The sequence below is a fragment of the Strix uralensis genome, chromosome 5 (assembly GCF_047716275.1).
Source record: "Strix uralensis isolate ZFMK-TIS-50842 chromosome 5, bStrUra1, whole genome shotgun sequence".
Taxonomy (NCBI): Eukaryota; Metazoa; Chordata; class Aves; order Strigiformes; family Strigidae; genus Strix; species Strix uralensis.
In genome coordinates, this window is record NC_133976.1 from 11,464,328 (window position 1) to 11,486,764 (window position 22,437).

The 22,437-nt window shown below is 37.7% G+C and overlaps 1 protein-coding gene across 7 annotated transcripts in view; it reads left to right on the forward strand.

Moving 5' to 3' along the window:
• Positions 1–22,437, forward strand: part of CACNA2D1 (calcium voltage-gated channel auxiliary subunit alpha2delta 1) — a 434,706-nt gene that overhangs the window by 406,202 nt on the left and 6,067 nt on the right. For 3 of the 7 annotated variants that reach the window (XM_074869856.1, XM_074869859.1, XM_074869860.1), the window contains 9 exons: positions 692–730; positions 1,972–2,043; positions 2,599–2,751; positions 2,842–2,894; positions 9,516–9,571; positions 9,714–9,843; positions 11,897–12,009; positions 15,050–15,132; positions 16,446–16,534. In XM_074869856.1, the coding sequence (XP_074725957.1) occupies positions 692–730; positions 1,972–2,043; positions 2,599–2,751; positions 2,842–2,894; positions 9,516–9,571; positions 9,714–9,843; positions 11,897–12,009; positions 15,050–15,132; positions 16,446–16,534 (788 nt within the window). Of the gene's footprint in view, positions 1–691; positions 731–1,971; positions 2,044–2,598; positions 2,752–2,841; positions 2,895–9,515; positions 9,572–9,713; positions 9,844–11,896; positions 12,010–15,049; positions 15,133–16,445; positions 16,649–22,437 lie in introns of those variants that run through there. The other 4 variants (XM_074869858.1, XM_074869863.1, XM_074869861.1 and 1 more) reach the window with 2 other exon arrangements.

A 22,437-nucleotide genomic window follows, 5' to 3' on the forward strand; every position in this document is an offset into this window, starting at 1 on the left:
ATGGGTAGGCAAATGCTTTGCCTAAATGTCGTAACAGTTAAGGACAAAAATACATAACTGAAAAAGAGAAAGAAAGAGGAATATCTCAGAAATACTTGGAGATGAATGACTGCAGATGAATCTGGTAGTTGTTTTGCTCATGACATAATGCAAGGAGGCAGTTATGTGTATATATACATATTTCAAGAAAAAGAGAAAACATGTTAATAATCAAAGTCATAACAGCTAACTGGAGATGGTTGGCTTCCTTTGTCACATGGGATTCCCATGCTTTGAGACTGATGAAGCTTTTCATGGTCAAAGAAGATAACTTGGCAGCATGTTTTCTAGGCTTTCTTTCCATACCCCAAACATATGGAAATATACATGTTCTTTCTCTTTTACTTTATACTCACAACCCTGACACCCTCACAAGTCCTCCAAACTATTTTTCTCTAATATATCAAGTATACTTAAAGAGAGAGATGTATCAGAGACTTTGTGAAAGACAGTAGAGATTGTGCTGTTTATAATTACTGAATACGGTTTGCTCACAGAGGTAATTGTGATAAATGACACACACTCAAAATTAATTTAAATTCATATACAGATATTGAAAATCAATCACTTGTTCTTGTTCGATTAATATTACTGCAAAATACAGGTTTTTTTGAAACATTTTTGTGAAGATTACTGTACTTCTGTTTTTTAGTGCAACAGTGAAATCTGTGGCTGTGAGAGAAACAGTATGGTAAGAATATGTTCGGTTTATGAATATCTGGCAGATTATGAAAATTCACTCATTCTCTCTAGATTTATCTAAGACAGCAATTCTATCATTATTGTATGAGGGTTAATTTTACAGTAAACAATGCCATCATTTGTGTCTTCAGAAAGAGATGAAGATTAGGAGGGGAGGGTGTGAAAGAGGGTATAAAACTCCAGTGAAGTGGTTGTTGCAAGAATCATTCCAATGAGGTTATAAGAACTAGAGGAAAGAAAAAAATAGAGTAAGAGCAATAGAGAATGATGAGAAGAAAAATGGGAGAAAAATATAACAGATGATTTTCAAAGCAAGAGGTGAATCCTGAGGAAAGGGAGTAATTAAAAAAAAAAATAATCTGAGAAAAAGAACACTAGAAATACCTTAGAGAAGGGTAAATGCAAGCTGAAAAGCACCAGAGTATATGATGTGCCCTTCAACAGTCATTAGTCATCCTTCTCTCCTCTTTTCCCAAACCATTCAGGATTTGGGGATCCCATAGCTCTGCTAGCACTCAGGAGAACACAGCTTCAGGAGTTATCACAATATCAGATTCTGCCGTTTGCTTAAAAGCTTTCTCTGTTCAGGTCTTCTGTGAGTTCTTTTGTGGAGTGTGAAGATCATTAAATGCCAAGAGTTACAATAAAAAGGCTAATCTGGGAGGTTATCTACTTGGCCTCACTGCTATCTCTCCAATCTCTGACTGCAAGGATCTCTTAAAAAATGCAAAGCATAAGGAACCAGTGGGTTTCCCATTCCTGTACCTGACACCTAGAAGAAACCCACTACAGTCCTTGGCAAGTGAAAAAAAACATGACTAGCAAGCTGCGAATTTGCCCTTAAGATTTTTACCATTAAAAACTGTAAATGGAAAAGGATTTTAAGTATGGCTGAAGCACACAAGAAGTTGTAGTCCCTTATTATGAGTTGAGATTCAATTATAATCAGATTTAATAAGGATATAGCACTCTTAGAGCTAACAAAGTATTGAGCAAATAAGAATTTACAAAACAACTTTTATGAAATTAAGCCACAAATAAGCCTTTGATCTGTACAAACTTTTATAATACTGATAGTGGTACTTATTATAGCTTAATATTGGCCCTTGGCTATGGGGTTGTGATTTAGCCTGAGCCACACAGATTTGAAGATACTTCTGAAGTGTTGAATAATAAATAGTTCTCTTAACAAATCCTTCCTGCAAAACATATTTTACTTTCTTACAACAGCATGTGGACTGTGTTATCCTTGATGATGGTGGATTTCTTTTGATGTCAAATCGGGATGAATATACACAACAGGTATGTATATTTTTAAGGAACAGAACAGGAAAAACAATAGGAAGAAGTTTTAAGAGAAAAAAACAGCATTTCACTGTCAACTTACCCTAAAAATAATATTTCCGAATCACAAAAAATTTACTCTATTAAAAATTCCAGTTATTTTGTTAGTCTTTTTCACAGTCTTATTTATGGTTCAAGATGCCATACTTCTGCTAAGTTGTGTTCTTTGTGCTCTGCCCTTAAGCTGGTAGACTGCTGACAGAACTGTGATGGTGAGGGCAAGTAATATGGCATCCACCCACCTTATTTCTCAGATTCCTTTTTCTCTTCCCCAAGCAGGGTGGACTCATTGTTAGTGCATTTAACAAATACTGTCTAACTGAAATTCTCCAACCAAGCTTTTGGGAGAGAAATAGTCAAACAAACAAATAAATAAATAAGCAGCACAACTGGTTGAGTTGTGTAGAGGGAAAAAACAGTGGGGGGAAAAAATCATAAATGTTCACTGCACTTCTTAATGAGAATAATACTTGGAAATACTTTAACTTATCTCTGTATATTCTCCCTTATCAGATTGGAAGATTCTTTGGTGAAATTGATCCTGGCCTGATGCGAAACCTGATTAATATGTCCCTGTATGCCTTTAATAAGTCGTATGACTATCAATCAGTCTGCGATCCTGAAGAAGAACCAAAGCAAGGAGCTGGACTTCGTTCTGCTTATGTGGTCAGTAGTCCATTGTACAATGACTGACATTCCCTTAAAAATCTGCAGGTCTGTATGCAAATAACATAATCTCTGTTGTTTTTTTCCAAGCCTACGATAACAGATATTTTGCATCTAGGATGGTGGGCTTCGGCAGCTGCCTGGTAAGTACAAGTGTGTAGGAAAACTGTATGTCCAAACTAGAATTAATCAGTAGGTTGAAACTCTTTTTATTCCATCCATAAAACCACTCTGAACCCTTTGTTTCTGCAGTTTCTCATGGTGAAAATTCTTAGCTATGTCTCCAAACTCCTTGGAAAATTCATTGTTAATTCAAAACTGCTGTTGCCAGGTTTTGTGATTGTGTGTTCTGACTCTACAAAATCAGCTTCAGGAAGCAGAGTTGGGATTAATGGTCTAAGTCTGACTGGCAGGTGTGAAGGCTCGAATGAAATTATTACATTTAGAATTATTGATCACTTGGTTCCCTATTTCAGAATATCATCTTTCCCTTTTTCTAACAAGAAGTCTTAAGAAAATCAATGTTTGCTTTTCAGTGAATCATTTTACAAAAACACATGAATCATAGAATCATAGAATGATTTGAGTGGGAAGGGACCTTAAAGATCCTCTAATTTCAACCCCCCCAGCCATGGGCAGGGACACCTTCCACGAGACCAGGTTGCTCAAAGCCCCGTCCAACCTGGCCTTGAACACTGCCAGGGAGGGGGCATCTACAACTTCTCTGGGCAACCTGTTCTACACAGTAAAGAACTTCTTCCTTTCATGTGATCTAAATCTACCTTCTTTCAGTTTAAAACTGTTATCCCTCGTCTTATCACTACACTCCCTGATAAAGAGTCCTTCTTCATCTTTCCTTTAGGCCCCCTTTAAGTACTTATCGTGGTTTAAGCCCAGTGGGCAACTAAGCACCACATGGCTGCTCACTCACTCCTCCCCCAGTGGGATGGGAAAGAGAAAATACGACAAAAGGCTCAGGGATTGAGACAAGGACAGGGAAGGCTCACTCACCAATTATGGTCACAGGCAAAAGACAGACTCAACTTGGGAAAAACCATCAATTTAATTTGAACACCACCACCATTACTAATTTACCAATCAAATCAGAGTAGGACAGTGAGAAATAGAACCACATCTTAAAAACACCTTTCCCCTACCCCTCCCTTCTTCCTGGACTCAGCTTTGCTCCCAATTTCTCTACCTCCTTTTCCCCCAGTGCTACAGGGGGGAGGGAATGGGGCTTGCAGTTAGTTCATCACCCGTTGTTTCTGCCACTCCTTCTTCCTCAGGGGAGGACACTCTTCCCCTGCTCCAGTGTGGGATCCCTCTCATGGGAGACAGTCCTCCACAAACTTCTCCAACATGGGTCCTTCCCATGGGCTGCAGCTCTTCATGAACTGCTCCAGCATGGTTCCCTTCCATGGGCTACAATCCTCCCAGCAACAGACTGCTCTGGCATGGGCTTCCCTCGGAGTCACAGCCTTCTTCAGGTGCAGCCACCTGCTGTGACATGCGGTCCTCCATGGACTGTGGATGGATAGTCTGCCATCTTACCATGGGCTGCAGGGAAGTCTCTGCTCCAGCACACACCTCTGCTACTCCTTCACTGATCTTAGTGTCTGTGTAGGTGTTTCTGCACACTACTCCTCTCTCCACGGGAGGTTCCTAAGCAGTTATTTTTTTTCCTTCTTAAATATGTTATCACAGAGGCACTACCACCATCACTGATTGACACGGCCTTGGCCAGAGGCAGGTCCAACTTGGAGCCAGGGAAGCTTCTAGCAGCTTCTCACAGGAGTCACCCCTGTAGTCCTTCCTCCGCTACCAAAACTCTGCCACACAAACCAAATACAGTACTGGAAGGCCACTACAAGGACTCGCTGGAGCATTCCGTTCTCCAGGCTGAACAACCCCAACTCTCTCAGTCTGTCCTCATAAGGGAGGTGCTTCAGCCCCCTGATCTTCTTCATGGCCCTCCTCTGGACCCACTCAAGCAGGTCCATGTCCTTCTTATTCTGGGGGCCTCAGAGCTGAACACAGTACTCCAGGTGGGATCTCACAAGAGAGCAGTAGAGGAGGAGAATCACCTCCCTCAAGCTGCTGGCCACACTTGATGCAGCCCAGGATACAGTTGGCTTCACGGGCTGCGAGTGCACGTTGCTGGCTCATATTCAGTTTTCCATCCACCAGTACCCCAAGTCCTTCTCCACAGGGTTGCTCTCAATCCACTCATCCCCCAGCCTGTATTGATAACAGGGGTTGCCCTGACCCAGGTGCAGAACCTTGCACTTGGCCTCACTGATCCTCGTGAGGTTCTCATGGGCCCACTTCTCAAGCTTGTCCAGATCCCTCTGGATGACATCTCGTCCCTCAGGCGTGTCAACCGCACCACTCAGATTGATGTCATCTGCAAACTTGCTGAGGATGCACTCGATCCCACTGTCTATGTCATTGATGAAGCTATTAAACAGTACTGGTCCCAGTATAAACCCCTGAGGGACAGGAATTGTCACTGATCTCCATCTGGACGTTGAACCATTGACCACTACCTTCTGGATGTGACCATCCAACCAATTCCTCATCCACCGAACAGTCCACCCACCAAATCCGTATCTCTCCAATTTAGAGAGAAGGATGTTGTGGAGGACCATGTCAAAGGCCTTACAGAAGTCCAGACAGACAACATTTGTAGCTCTTCCCTTATCCACTGATGTAGTTACTCCATGAGAGAAAGCCACTAGATTGGTCAGGCAGGACTTACCCTTAGTGAAGCCATGCTGGCTGTCTTGAATCACCTTCCTCTCCTCCATGTGCCTTAGCACAGCTTCTAGGAGGATCTGTTCCATGATCTTCCCAGGCACAGAGGTGAGACTGACAGGTTGGTAGTTTCCAGGGTCCTCCTTTCTACCCTTTTTAAAAATGGGTGCAATATTTCCCTTTTTCCAGTAACCAGGGCTTCACCTCACTGCCATGATTTTTCAAATATCATGGAGAGTGTTTTGGCAACTACATCAGTCAGCTCCCTCAGGACTCTGCGATACATGTTGTCAGGTTGCATAGACTTATGTATATTCAGTGTTCCTCAGGTGGTCACGAGCCTGATCTTCTCTTACAGTGGGAGGGACTTTGCTCCTCCAGTCCCAGTGTTGTGGTCAATACACTCTAGAGGTATGGGAAGAGAGGTTGCCGGTGAAAGCTGAGGCAAAAAAGTTGTTGAGTACCTCAGCCTTCTCCTCGTTCATTGTTACCAGTTTGTCAGTTTTGCTCATCAGGAGGGTACGCTTTCTTTGGACTTCCTTTTCTGGCTGACATACCTGTAGAAGCCCTTCTTATTATTCTTTGCATTCCTTGCCAAGTTCAGCTCCAGCTGCACCTTGGCCTTCCTGACCCTATCCCTACATAAATGGGCAGTGTCCCTATACTGTTCCCAGGATATCTGTCCCTGTTTCCACTGCCTGTGCATTTCCTTCTTGCCCTTTAGTTTGACCAGGAGGTCTCAACTCATCCATGCCGGTCTCTTCCCTTCCTTTCCTGATTTCTTACATGTGCGGTTCGAGAGCTCTTGTGCTCTATGAAAAACTTCCTTAAAGATCTGCCAGCCTGTTCTGCTCCCTTGTCCCTGAGGGCAGTTTCACAGGGGGTCTTATTGATGAACTCCTTGAACAGCTGGAAGTTTGCTTTCCTAAAATTTAGAGTCCTGACTTTACTCTTCACCTGATCCATATCGCTCAGGACTGCGAACTCCACCAGCGCATGATCACTGCTGCCCTGGCTGCCTCCAATCTTGACATCACCAATTAGCTCACTTGCATTGGTGACCAACAGATCCAGTGTCACAGCCCCTCTAGTAGGGCTGTCTATTACCTGGCTTAAGAAGTTGTCCTCAATACACTCCAGGAATCTCTTGGATTGCTACAGCTCGACATGCTACTTTTCCAGAAGATGTCGGGGTGGTTGAAGTCCCCCAGCAGGATGAGAGCCTGTGAGTGCAATGCCTCCTGTAGCTGGAGTAAGAAGGCTTCATCAATAGGCTCCCCTTGATCAGTCAGCCCAAAAATGGATAGATCGTGAAGAGCTGTCTCCTTCCTTGTCTGTCCCTTCTGAACAGCCTGTATAAAACAGATTTTTTTTCTTCTGTTATGTACCATTACGTTTTAAAGTTGGGTTTTTTTCATAATCAGTTCAGAACAATATAGAGGAGATATGAGAAGCAGGTGTGTACTTTATGTAGTAAACTGAAATATAGATAGTATGAGCCAGCACATCTCAGGGCAACAGGCTGAGGACCCTCTCTAGCACCCTGTCCCTCTAACCTTGGCATGTCATCCCACAGCTTGTCATGGGCAATCTTGATATTATCCCCTTACTTTTTCAAGTCTAGTTGAAAGCTCTGTCAATGACCCCCACTAGCTTGTGAGCAAAGAAGCTTTTCTACTACAAAATGTAAAGAAGTCTTGCTTCAGAACTGCAAGATGACCAGTATGTTATCTGATGACACAGTTCAGTTAAAAGCTCTTATGATAATTATTAGTTGGTTCTTTGAAATGGGATGTGAAAATGACTACCGAACTATTTCAAGGAAGCAAATACATATAAAACATTTTGGATAATCCTATAGTCATTGTTCTAGTATTTTCTATAGCTGACGGGAAAAGTTGGTATGTTTGAACTGTTGTGGATTTTTGGGATTGACCTTGAGAGAGGCAGGATTCCACAAGTAATTAGGTTTATCTTTCACAATCAGAATACTGGATACATTTTAAAACTAAAGGTGCGTTTATGAGCTTTCTTTTCTTTTGACTTTGGTTTGTGCATTATTAATAATAGCCACAGAAATAATTTTACCTTTTTCAGAGCCATGTAGATAGACACCCCTATCAGCTACTTACTCCAGCATCACATTGGGATCAGTAATTGGGACTGATGTGATAGTTTTGCATTGGTGTGAATAGCACCCTTGGAGACTGTTCCTTTTTCTAAAGTTTCATGAAGCTAAGAGTTAAAATATATAGCAGCTGAACAAACACAATTTTCTCACAGATAGCACTATGAAGATTGTATGTTGGTTTTTATTGTTGGTTACATTTTGTTAACAGCAACAACAAAAATCTCGGTTTTCTAGGATAATAGCAAACCTCAAAAACTGGATATGGGCAATAATCCAGAAGAGAAACTTGAGCTCTTCCCAAACAGAGAAACTTTAGTTTATCAGTGTTCAAATCAGACTCAGTGGTCTGGACTCAATTTAGACCTGAGGTTTATTTTGTGTGATGTTTAACTTGAAAGCACCACATGAAAGTACTTTCTATGGACATGTTTTTAATGGAATCTAGGTCAGAAGTAGGCAGCGAAGGCCATTAAGCAAGCAGAGTGGAAAGGGCTGACCAAAAAATGGATTCAGTGAGGCACCTGGCAAAAGCAAATGCAGGGAAATAAGAGAAACCAGGTTATTAAAGAAAACTATAGTGTTTCAGGCAACAATGTGGGATAAAGGTGTGAGTGATAATTTTCAAAATTTATATGGGATACATCAGCATTTAGTTAAGAGAGTATGTATCATTTCTCCTTCATGCTCCTTTAACTCCTAAGATTTTACAGTTTTCCCAGGCTGCCTTTTCACTCAGTTCACGGTAAATTCTGTGGTAAGCCGTTACGAAGGATTACTATTTTCTGGCAGCAAATTGCATCACAGTTGAATGGCATCAGGTCTCTTCTCATCCGTGATGGTTGGTGCACTGTCCATCTGATGATTCGAGGCACAAAGCTGTGGATGTGAATCCAGAGCTCCTTCAGGCCATGCCTCCACTGGAAAGGTGACAGGCAGATTCAGTTTCTTTACACGTGGATCACACTGGATAAGGAGAAAAGTAAAAAATCTTGGAGGTTGAATAAAGTTATACAGAGTTCCTTCTCTCTACAGAACAGGTGTTAGATCAGAATGAGATGAAGAGAGATCAAATCATATTTGTAGGTAGAAGCAAACCTAAAATATGACGACAGGAAACTATAACTTAGGAAGGTTTAAGTAGAAGCAAGGAGTCAAGGAATATAACTATTGCAATTCCTGTTTTGACAGGTTGGTAGAGGAGAAGGCAGCCAAGTATGTGGCAAGCTGGTACTTGTTTTAAGTAAATAAAATAGGAAAACTATGATCATAGTGAAGAAAAATAATTTGAAATAAATGGAGGTCTTTAAGTGTAAGTGTTTCAGCAGCACCTAGGATGAAAATATATTCCATACCTCAAGAGCAGGAAGAGATGATTTTAGAAGTCAACTGCTACAGTAATTATTTTTATAATATACTTGTAATATTCCAGTGTTCATCTCCTTCTCAGCAGTTTAATGAACCTTAATCAGTGTAAGGTATCTAATTCAGGAGCATTTTTCTTGAGTGTGTTCAAAAGGAGTTCTGGTTGGTTTAAGTGTTAGAGGAACGCCAACATACCTCTTCCACCTCCCACAGAGGTATAAAAGGAGGACATGGATAGCATGGATAACATTTCCATTATGTGAGTTATGGGCACAAACGATAGGAAATCTCAACAGTAAAATAAAAGTTTAGTGTGAAAGAAGACCTGGAAGAAAATACAAAAAGGAAACCAGAGTCAAACTGTAAGGTTTAAAGAAAAACAGCTTTGATAACTGGCAAAAGCATAATAAGCCATGATGATTTTGTTCTTAATAACCCTTATTTGAATAGTTTTTAAGGATCCATTAAAATACAAAGAGCCTTTAACAAATATATATTGTCTTTCTGTGTTCAGGTCTATCTTACAGCAGCTGTTTTTGAGCTTGACTTTTCCACGTTTCCTTGAAGCAGGTAAGTCAAGAGAATGTTAAAGAGTCAACTTTGAGTGAAGTAGAAGGTAAGAATCTAGGCTGGGGGCCATATTTGGATATCCCCATTGCGTCTGTGACCTAAAAATGTCGTTGTTATTTATTTATTTTCTTCTTTCTGTCAGCTGATATGGAAGATGATGATTTCAGTGCTGCCCTGCCTAAAACAAGCTGTATCACTGAGCAAACTCAGTATTTCTTTGAAAATGATGATAAATCGTTTGGTGGGATTGTAGACTGTATAAACTGCTCCAGGTAAAATTTCTTCAGTATAAATAATAACTTCTGGATATTCATTTATTTTACAAAAGATAATGACACTATTATAAGAAGAAAAAATACATTTTGGATTAATTACACCAAACTTACCTAAGCAAGACAGAGAAGTATATAGAAAGTAGAATGATAAATTGCGTTATCTTTGTATTTGGTTAGAATTAATTTTAATTGTAATAATTAAATAATTATAGAAATATTTTTGTCTAATTTTTGTTTTATAGTCTGTATATGCTCCATGAAAATTGTATCTCTATCTCTGTTGCAATTTGATTTCTTTTAATTTATTACGTGAGTTTACAGGCATTCTGAAATATTCAGAAGGAGATGATTTTCTTTAATCTAGTTATGCATTGCAATTTTTGATGGTCAAGAAGATTATGCAGTTCATCTTCCAATTTACCTTGTAGTCAATAGTGCTCATGATTTAAGAGCTGTGGGTCTTATTAAGCAAACCATGCTGTTTCGTTTTGTGATTAAAAGAATTACTCTTCAGGGTCCGTGTGCTTATTCAAGATGATGTTTAACGTTATGTTAAAAAAAATTGACTACTTCAGAAACATGGCAACTTGGACCAAGTTCTGTGTTTCATAGTGAAGCCTGCTGGGTTTAAAGTTTGCATAAATTAGGATTTTCTGAAAATGTCTTAGAAATTAAAATTAACAGTCAGCTTTCAAACTCTTTGAAGACAGTATTTCAAGCCAGGAAGGAAAACAGAGGACATCATTGGAGAATGGTGAATATAGCCAAAACACGTAGACATTTTTTCCCACTTCCATAGTTCCTCCTCCATATTGCCAGCATGTCTTTGTGTGGTACCTGGTTGTGCAGAGAACTCATTAAGCTGGGTTTTTTGGTTTTATTCTTGGTTCTTGTAGGGTTTTTTGGTTTGGTTTTTAATTATTTTTTTTTAGTCTGGAGAGTTTTCAGAAGAGTTCTTTAGTTCAATTTACTGAAAGACTACAGAAATTACTATGCTAATATTGCAAAAATAGTGCCACAGTGTGGGAATGAGTATGAAAAGACAATTTAAGATGGTTAAAACAACCAGATGTTAATCATAATGTCAGTTATTTAATTAACAGATGGTTTGTCCTCTTGTACCCAATCAGTGGTATAAATTCATCATATGTGAAATTTAAGAAATAATCTGATCAATTCACACCTAAGTAATTATATATTACCACTCTGCTTATATAGAGAGGTAACCTTGTGTATGAAAAAACTTGCTTGTTATTTTATATGTGTATGAATATGTATTTAGAATCCATTAAAAGCAATTAACCTGTTAGACTGTCCTGATTTTACCTCTCTTTGACAGGTAGAATGTATTTTACTAAGGACTGAGAAATATTAAGATTTTTTTCTCTGCCTTTTTGAAGGTCTGTCTTCCTTTCCAGTAAATTTAAATTGTACATGAAAATGGTCTTTGCAAAATCCAGAAATATCATTACCTTTAGTATCTAAGCATGAAGTATAGTATCTAGCTTATAGATCAAAGGTATAATACTGCCTATTCAATTATTTATAAATTGAAAATGACCCTACAAACTTAAAGGCCTTTTATGGAATTATATGTACATAAAAATACAGCGAATAAACATCCAATACACAGGTACTCTAAACCTCTTTCTCACCCTTCTTACAGACAGGTTTGTGTGTTGGGGTTTTGTTTGGTTGGTTTTGTGGTTGGGGGTTTTCTCAGTGTTGTTAGGGATTGATGCTGAAATGATTTTATTTCTCAGTACAACCACTCTTGTAGCAGTACAGAGCTAGCTAGTAACTCAGTTAAAGTCATTTTATGTCTTTTCTGCTAATAAGTCTAATTGAAAAAGGGAACCATGCTAATGTCAAAAAGATTACAAAATTTGTTATAAATGTTTATTGCAGTTTGTTAATCGAAAAGATAAACAGTAGCAGGCAGACTGAATTTGTGAAGTTGGATTACTTTTATTCCAATATTGTGTGTCCTTCTCAAATACAGATTTCCTTGCTTCATTTAAACATAGGTTTTTGTTGGCCTTTTTTCCAGACTTTATCATGCAGAGAAGATTTCAAACACCAATCTAGTATTCATTATTAGTGACAGCCAACTGCTGTGCCGCTCCTGTGACCCAAAGCCACTGATGCAAGCGGAGAAGCCGGGTATCCTTTAAAATCATGTTATTTAGTAGTGTGGATTGATTTTTGGCTATGATATACTGTAATATATTTGGGAAAAAAATGGCCTGTTTATATACATATTAGTAGCATGGTTGCCACTGGAGTACTTGAAGCAGCAGATATTTGTGGATGATATCATAAATGATCTGAGGCAGAAGTCATTGAGGTAGAGAGCAAAGCTGCTATTTGTGAGGACCTAAACAGAAATGGGCTCACAGAAACTTAATGAAATTTCCAAAAGGCAGATGCAAAGTTTTGGATCCAGGACAGAATAACAACATGCAGCTGGATAGGCTGGTGGTGGAGTGAACAGCTTTGCAGAAAAGGACTTGAGGATCATGGTGGACGAGAAGTTGAACATCAATTGGCACTGTGCATTGCAATAAAGAGGGCCAGTCACATCGTGGGTATCTTAGAAACAGTGTAGTCAACAGCTTGGGAGATTTGCTCCATCTCATCTCTTCAGCACTGGTGAGAACACATCTGGAGTGCTGTGTACAGTTAGGGGCTCCCCAGTACCACACTGACATCCTGGAGGAAGTCCAGTGAAGGGCCACCAAGGTAGTTGACATCTGGACCACAGGACAGGCAAGAGGAGCCTGAGAGTCCTGTGTTTGTTCAGCCTTCAGAAAAGACAAGGGTAGGTCTGTCTAAAGAAATTTTAAAAAAGCAATACCAAGATAAGAGTGTCATGAAAAGTTGTGATGCTGCACTGATGCCTGCAACACTGAAGTGAAGTGATGGAGGTACTTTAGTGTGTGCGTAGTGTCAATAAGAACTGCTTGCTTCTTGTGGAAAGTGCTTTAACCATCAAAGGCTACAGTTTATCCAGCTGCTAGCATAGAATTTCTTCAAAGCTGTCTGGAGACATAGGTGGCATACATACTAAGCGGAGTCCTTGCAACACATACATTAAAATTAAAAGCATGTGAAAGGTTGTTCTAATTTACAACGTCCTTCATGTCAATCTCTATGCCTTTAGCCTTTTCACTCCAGTAGATATGTGTAGGTGATGGTGATGAAAAATACATAAAAACAACATACACACGTTCTAGACCAAGAGAAATTCACCTAAATTTCTCTTTGCTATATATGCTTGATAGCATGCCAGAGATATTAAATCATAATTTGGATTATTAGAATATGGAAAACAATTAGTAGTACCTTTGTCCATATCAGGAAGTTAGTTGAGACAGCATCTCCCATTCCTGAAAGAAAACCAGATGGTGGTAGAGATGACTCTGTTTCTTTGGCACAAACAATGCATTCATTGCCACATTAATAAAACTGGAATTCCATCCACACTTTGGCTGAAAAGGAAGTTACATTGAGGTAGAAGCAATATCTATGTCATCACAGAACTATGTAAACACAGCCTAATATTCTAATTGGCTCCAGTCCATGACAGTTTGATTAACTGTTGCCACTGTCTGAATTTATAGACAGCACTCGCTATAGAAAATGAAGCACATTTGATGGGAAATGGGCACATGACTTGCATTTCCCTGTGGGGCCCAAACATTCTGGAAAGCAATAAATGACCTCAAATGACAGGTAGAGCAGCTGGGTGGGCATATATTGACTAAATGAACTATTTTATTTTTGTTCCAACTATGCAGCACTAAGCTATTCTCTCTTCTATAACTAAGGTACATTGTGAAATGCAGATGTAGCATAACATCACACAAGCAGACAGAATGGCCTTTGGGTGCTATTCAGATGGTTATTATTAAGCTCTGCTTCCTTCTGGCTGGTACAGCTTTGCTTGTGCACATGGTCTTTTAGAATATTTCTACGTTTTGACTTCCCTTTCAGCTGGGCCCCAGCAGAGGAAAGGGGGTGTGTGTCTGATAACATCTGAATGAAGACAGATGTAGATCTGTAGAACTAAATTCCCCATCCTCTTGCCTTCTCTTCCATTGGGCATCTCCACTCATTGCAATGAAGCTTCTGTAATACACCACAGTAGCACATGAATGGAATTGCTTCAAGTATAAGTTAGAGCTACTAAGTAAAGTTCTGGTGCTCAATTTTTTAAAAACTCTCTCTAGCTTAGCTTTAATGTGTGTACTACCAACAATGGAATAAAAAAAGCTTAACATACTGAATGGTACTATAAGCAGGTTTCAACAGAAGACAGTTTTGCAGTTTACCATATCCATGCCTTTCAAGTATGATGCAATTACTCGTGTCCCTTGTTAGCCTGTGGTAAATGGGAAGTATAGTATTTACACTTAAATATCAGCCATTACAGATTTCAGAGACATAAGTTAAAGCATTACCTCATGTTTACACTTAGCTATTTAATAACACGTCACTGTTCCCGTTTCTATCCTGCTGTTCTGCTGTTAGTTTGGACAGCATTTTCTCTGCCTTCCTTCATCACTGAAATGCTAATGAGGTCTGATTAGGTTTTCTGTCATTTACTATCAAAGTCTACAGTGGGATGATCTTGTCTATGGTATTTGAGGTAATATAGGTGTACGCATAATAAAACCAGTAGTTTTTATAGGCCTTCACTCCAATTTTCAGCCTGTATATAACATTACTTTTGCAAACAGGCTTCCTCACTTTTACTGCGTATCTTCATTTTGGCAGAATAAATCAGTGGTAACGTATGCTATAACCAATCAGCACCATTGAAAGTTTACTACTTTATTAAATATTTTCTGTAAAATTTATGCAATGGTGGTAAAAGTAATACAGAAAATCTTAAAAACCCCCAGCTTTTATTTTTGTTTTGTGTACAGTTCTGGAAGTACTGGTTCTAAAAAGTCATGCAGGATGTTTATTTTCTTGATTGAAGCAGTGTAAAAAAAAGGACATTTGATTTCGATTTATCTGGAGGGTTGGGTTGGGTTGGTTTTCTTTAATTTAAACAAGGAACTGTAACTATTTGTGTTTATTTCAGTACTATCTGAATTAGCATAAAACTTCTCTCCCATGAAAGTAAAAACAGAAGGTTAATCCTGCTAATTTATGATGCACGAAAAACAGTCATGCTCCTTAACCAGAGAAACAGATGAAGGGCCAAATCCTTGTGAAATGGTCAAACAACCTAGATACAGAAAGGGTCCTGATGTCTGTTTTGATGAAGCCAAACAGGTAAAATTGAACTTGTAAGACTTTACGACTACCGTTAAAAACAACTGTAGAGTTGATTTTAGAAGAGCAGTGAAAACTATGTTTAAATATACCTTGGTGCCTGGTAAACTATCTATCACTAAACATACTATTCACTCTAGACCATAGCCATGCTATTTCAAGTATCCCATGATTAACATAAAATTAACGGCTGCTTTCTTATCTGCCTTTCCTATAACCATTTTACTTTCACACATGATTCCCACTATAAAAAACCATCAGCAAACATAAAACTGACGGTCTCTGTACGGTGCTGTGAAATCCAGTTCTATGGCTTTCACAAATAGATGATAATTCTGGCTTAGAAGTAGTATTTTCACATTAGTGTTTCCAAATATTATTTAAAGGTGTTGTTAAATGTTCAGAAACATTTTATCTTGTTTAAGGTGTCATTCCTCTTAGAAATTCTGCAAATGTGTATTGACCTTAGGTCACATTCTTAACAGGTATAAAAGTGCATTCGCTTTACTGATACCAGCAAAACTATGCTGTTTAGTACTCCCTATGCCTTATACATTACAGATTTGAAGGAGAAAAATTATAACTGTTACATATATAAATAATTTTGAATATACTGTCTGTCTTTTCAAAATACTGTATGAAAGACAATATGTTGGATTCAAGTTGTTCAGAATAGATTTCAAGACAAAAACTACTGAATGGGGACGTACCTGCCATTATATAAAATAAATATTTTAAAAATGTATCTTTAATGCCTCATCTTATTTCTGCAAGGGAAATATTGACCAAAACTAGTGCTATTAGTTGCCTATAACTGCTGTATGTGCTGGAACAAATTTTGTTCTAGTATATTCTCTGCTTTTCCTTAATGAGGCACAATTACTGAGATGTCAGTAGTGTTAAAAAAGTCCAGGCAGTTAATATCCAATGCATTTTTCTAATAACCAAATTTTATTTTAAAAAGGAAGTCTTCTTACTGTCCAACAAAGGTTTAAAAAAGTTGAAAAACCATCCAAAAGCGATTTGGCCATTGTAAATATTCTAAATCCTCCTGATGTGATTGTGTGTGAAAGTACAACTCTTGCTCACTAGCTTGATGTGCTATTCAGTGTGTAAGTCATGTGTTTTGTAACAGTGGATTGTTTTGGTTAAGTTTATTTGCAAAATTTGCTGTGAATCTCTTGCTCTTGGGTGGATGCTTTCACATTAACTCTGCTAACTGCCAGCAATCTGCATGATATCTCATCTTGTATGTCTTTTTTTCTGTGTTTTCTTTCCTTTCCTCTACTTGCTACTTTGCCTGTTATTAATAGGATCAGCCTATATGCACAACGAGTCGTGCCTCTGCCATGACGTCCGCTCCTATCTTCATTTTTCTGCAAGTTTTCATGTGGTGTGGATGGTCAGTTACTTTCTCTAATTTTTTGTTTCATTCTTGGCTTAAAAAATTAGCAGACTTTTTTACTTACTAAGCATACAAAAGAAAACAGAATGAAGCGAGTCCCAAAAGCAACAATCTGGAGCAAATTACTATTGCAATATTAAGGGAAATTAAATATAAAAAAACCCTGTCTGGAGCCTTATAAATCACAATTACAGACCACAAGGGCCTCTCCCATAGCAAATACAAAGACACGGGAACCTGTTGGGTTTATATGGTTGGCTCTTTGAGATTGCACATGTACCAACTGAGTCAGTGTCATTCCCTTCAAAACATTTTTCCCTTGTCCCTGTTAAAATGAAACAGAAGAAATTTTCCTGCACAGAGGTAAATAAAGGTACAAAGTAATTAGAAGATACTATAATACCTGTAAAAATAAAGCTGTACTTACGGATAGCAAGGATGAGTGCTCTGTGTAAGTGTTTCTACTGAGAAGAGTAAGGCGTTTTCACTGCATTCAAATTAACCCAAATGTTAATGATGGAACTTAATAGTGTGCATTAAAACTATGAATTCAGTAAAATAATATTTTTACTTTTTAATTTTTTGCAACTTAAACATATTAATTTTCAAATTACAGCAGAAGGTGGGTTTTTTCTTCTAATGAAATACATGGATATATGGAGTCCTGTGTGTTGACCTAGTGCAGACTCTGGGGTTCATAACGAATGACTTGGCATTTTAGACTACGTTACATTTAATGCTGTGAGAGTGTGCACTGCTGTGCTAGTGACATATATGCAAGAGTACTGCTGATCTAAAGAGAATAGAATTCATGACCTTGTACACTGGAGGGGTTTCTGATCAATATTATTACTCAGAAAACCACTAGAGGGAGATACTAACTTATCTATCAGAGTAAAGCCAACTGAGGCAGAAATGGAAATTTAGAGCTAATTTTTCAGTTAGTGTAGTAAAATACTGAAAATTGTAACAATTTAGAACACTCATTTTCTCAATAATTTATATTCTCTTTATACTTGGGGGAAGTTTCAATTAATACAACTTGAACATTAGTGAAAAAAAGCTTAAAGTTCTGTTTAACAGCTGTATTTGAATTACTGTGATGTTTCCTATTCTGTATTTAAATTATCTAATTTCTAGCAAACCTAGGAACTCGCACAGCTATGGCTGAAGGTTGTAAGGAAGGGTGAAAGTCCCTTCCCCCAAGCCAGTGGTATTTCACATTAAAATCTAGAAGATTAACATCTCAATTTGCTCTGCAAGTAACCTTATTTTAATTAAAAAGCTACTGTCCAATGTACATAAAGCAGCATAGACTCACCTTGAGCTGAATTCTTTATTTCCAAAATGGTCTTTCTGCTCGAGAAGGCAAACCAAAATACTGGGAAACCATGGAATATAATTTTAGCTGATAGACTTTTTGCAGCAGAAAGTTATAAAGGTAATTTTGTTCATCCATCCTGTTTTTAATAACTTTGTGATTTTGGAAATGGGTTCTCACTGGACATTAATCTGTGTAGTTTCATTAAAATCACTGAAGCCAACACAGATACAAACCAGCTGATCAGGTTCAGTAATGGCAGCTGTTTTTTATTTTTCATCAAGGATAACAAAATAGTCTTTATCACCCCCTTGAATAACTTGCTCTCACTTTGTATATGCACACTGTTTTTGTTTGCCATGCCTGAGAATAAAGAGAACAACTCTACAAGTTTTTACCCGTTCTGGGAGTGTCTGATTTCCATCAGCTCCAGGGATATCAGTGGGAGCTTTGAGGGTGATTAGCAGCCCAGAAAACTGTATACATCTTGATGGGATTGATTGTATCCCTGATCTATGTGTGGGTAGCTGTACAGCTTTGACAGCTTTGTGTGGTAGTCCAGACAAAGGAGGGTAACACAAAATTTATGAAAGACCATGCATTGGGACTTGAAATGACTGTTCAGTAAAAGCAAAGGTGTTCTCTGTTTAGTATGAAGCATTTAAAATATACATTTATAAAAGGTATAACTTTGAGGTAACCACTTGATATCAAAGGCCAGATCAGAAGATCTTTGGCAGATATTGTTGGTTTATCTTTTTTCTAGTCGGTGTAGCACAATGGGTTCTGATAAATGATTAAGGTTTCAGGACAAAGTTTTAGTACGTTAAATAGTTATAGTTTACTTCTAAAGGAGTAACAAGTATGTTTATAGACTTAGATATGTATGTGTATATATATGTATTTATATTTCCATGTGTGTCTTTAAAATTTTGGACTGGCACTGCCTTCAGGGAAATGTTGATATATAGCAATGAATATGTGGGTTTGATACTTAACAATGAATATATGATTTTATAAAAGCATTCATTTTCATTCTGCAAGTGATGAATAATTTTCAGTGTGTGATGCTGTAAAATAATCATCTTTAGAGTTATCATAGTAAGGCATGACATGAAGGAGATGACATTTGGATTTGATGCTTCTCTACCTCAAGCATGCAAGGAAATTTGACATGTGATTATTAATGCAAAAAATTTCTCATATACTTCTGATTAAATGAAACTGGCTACAGAGGATTCTTTGCAATTTCTTTTCCATTTCTTTCTCCCTTCAAAGAGAAATATTATACACAATATTATTTTGAAGACAACAAAGAGAGGACCTCCCCAGCTGATCTGTTGGTTATTCAGGTTTTCTGCGTGACTAATGTAGTAGTGACCAATGTAATGGGCTGGAAAATTTCAGTGAAACTGCTTAAAAATAGTTCAGTGTCTTATTGCACAGGCAGAGGTTAAGATAAGATAAGGTAAAGATAAGATAAAATGATGCTATGTAATTTGTTATAAGAAATTTTATAAGAAATCTCAAAAAGAACATTTACAGGAAACGGTTGAGAAGTTTTTGTAAAACTCAGGAATAGGGGAGGTGTTTTCAAAAAAGACATTTTGAAGACCATTCAAAACTCATGTTTTGTTCAATCTGGTTCCATATTAATGTGGGGATCCCACTCACTTCCATAAAACTGTTGATTTTTTAAATTTAGGTAAATCAGCATGTAATCACTTTTTCTCCTTTTTTTTTTTAAATATTTCTTGTAATTTTCACAACAGTTAAAGCACACAAGAAAATTACAATGTGCAATGCTGGGGAGGAAGAAATAATTTAGATGGGATTTAGTGTACCTTCTTTGCCACTACTATTTTTGTCTTGGCTTAGGACACAAAAGAATAACCAATTCCAGAGAGAATATTTAGAAATTGTTCTTGGCAGAACTGCTGGTTTACCACTGTAAATTGGTCTACAAACCTCAGAAATTTAATGTGACTTTGATCAATACGAGGTTAAAATCTCACAAACGTTGAAATATGTGTATACACTTGTATACTTTTGTCTAGTACAGTTTAACTCTGTCATTCATAATAGGAAGATGCCTCTCCTGCATGAGGCTTCCAAGACTTCTCTGCTGTTGTGAATTTGTGAATCTTTTAAAAATTTCTCTGTGTAGTTTTAGGGAGACAGCAAAATCTATTAAAATATTTCTTTTCAATCCAATAAGAAAATTACATAGTATAACTGTTGAATGTAAATGCAATGCCCATAAATTATGATGTAGTTAAAAAAAAAAATCTCAGAAAGCAAGTAGAAATAGGCAACAGAATGAATTTTTTTTTTCCACTACATATAGTGGTAGGATTAATTAATCAACATAATTTACCAATATTTGGTCTAATGCAGAGGTAACATGAAAGCTGAGTACTGTATAATTCTATATGTGGAGATCCATCTACTCTGTATCTATACTGGATGCCATTTTCACCGTAATGATATTTTCCTCTTCCTGTTATGCACAATTTTGTTTAAGATCTTCAATTTACTTCTTTCTTAGTCTCCAGACATCTCCTCTCTGTTGGAGAATTTTAAACCTTGGGCTTTACTTTACGCTATTTCTTTAAAGATTAGTCTTCTAAGTAATTTCAATGATAAGAATCTTAAATATCAAGAGGTTAACACTGAGTACTGTTCATTGAATTCATGTTTCTGATAATTCTGTTTCTGATGGTACTCACTGTGAGGAAGAAGCAACAGAGTTATTTTTAGGTACTTTGAATCAAAATAAAGCTGCATGACAAGACACAATGCAGATGCAAAAAGTGACTGAGCCAAACTAAATAAACCAGAAAGTTCAGTGCATCTTTAAATCTTAGCATCCTACTCCAAATCTGGTGCAGCAGAGTTCACTTACGACTTACTTGTTGACCAGAAACCTTAGGAATTTTGAACTTGTAGAGTGCAATCAACTAAAAAAAAAACCTAAACCAAAATTATAGAACTATATTATAAAACTAACAGATGACAGAGACATATCTGGAAGTGGCTACTATTGATAAAGAACGGCAGCTAACGTGAGCTATTTGCTTTAGGACAGAACGAAATATTCTTTTATGTTTTTTTCTGAAAAACTTGAATGCTGGGTTTGTTGGTGGTTCTTTTTTTACATCCAAGCTTCTAAAGGAGACTGCTGGTGAATGCTCTAATTCCTGATGATGTATTGAGTCTAATTTGTATGCTTTATCTGATTTTCCTTATATTTATTCCAAACTGATTCTGATTCCTCTGATCTCTCTGCTTTAAAGAATGCATTGTGTGTGCTGGTAATCTCATTAAAGTCTTCACCCCTTAAAACTGACACAAAGAACTCTCTGAAGTCCTTTGCTATGCCCTGTAATCCCCAAGTTTCCTCTTTACACCTCTGTTCTCAAGCAGTTGCCCTAACTCCATATTTGGCTTTGTGCTTTTGATTTATTCAAAACTTTCTACTATCATTTTCAGTGTATTTTGCAGGGAGGTCATTAAAAATTCTTTATCAGCCTTCCTAATTTCTTGTTTATATCTAATCTGCCATTTTTATGTACTTTTTTGGTTTTGCTCATTTGAGTAAATTGATTTCTTAAATACTGACCTTCTCCCTGTGTCAGTGTACCAATTTCCTACTGACTCATGCAGGGGTGTTTCTTTGGAGTTTTGGATTTGGGGTTTGGTTTTTATGGGGGCGGGGTGGAAGTAGGGGGTTGGTGTTTTTTCATTTGTTTTGGGTTTGGGGTTTTGGGGGATGGGGGTGTTGCGGGATGGGTGGGTGGTTGTTCTAATTGTGACATTCATTTTACCTGGATGTCTAATACAGTATTTCTAAATATTCTTCTGGATCCTTGTGAGGGACTTCCTTTTTGAGGTGTTTCTTCTACTTTTGTTTTCCTGCTTTCTGGTTTTTGTTTGTTTGTTTGTTAGGGTTTTTTTTTCTGTTTCTTTTGGTTTGGAGTTGTTTGGGTTTTTTTAACTGCTTTTCGTAATTTTCACTTAGTTTCCTTTCTTGAAATTGGTATCTTTTGTTTCAGACTTGTTTGACCTTACCCCACACAACAGTGCTAAATCCTATTGCATTGTGGTCTAAGGAGCTACTAGGTTATGCTAGAGCTATAGAGAGCAGCTCTCTACTAATAATCTTAAAGAGGGCTCCATGCACCACTAAAGATTCAGTCTGTTTGTTCCAAAAGGCAGTCATTTATCATATGCAGAAATGTGATCTCTACATCTCTTTTTGATAAGGCATCGATCCAGTCTATATGTGGCTCCTCTAATCTCACATAACATTTCATGATTGATATTGTCACTTTGATCGAGTGGTCAGCATTGCAATCCTAGTATTACATTTTTATTATTAGACTCTGAAATTTCTTACCCATGGAGATTCCATCACACGTTCCTTTTCCTGTAGTACTTTCATGCTATTACACTTCATATTATCCTTTACATACTACCCTTCTGCTGTATGTCCTACACTGCCATTCTTACAAAGCTAGTAGCCTGACAATGCTACTGATTATTCTCCTTCCACCAGGTTTCTGATATGTGTATTATT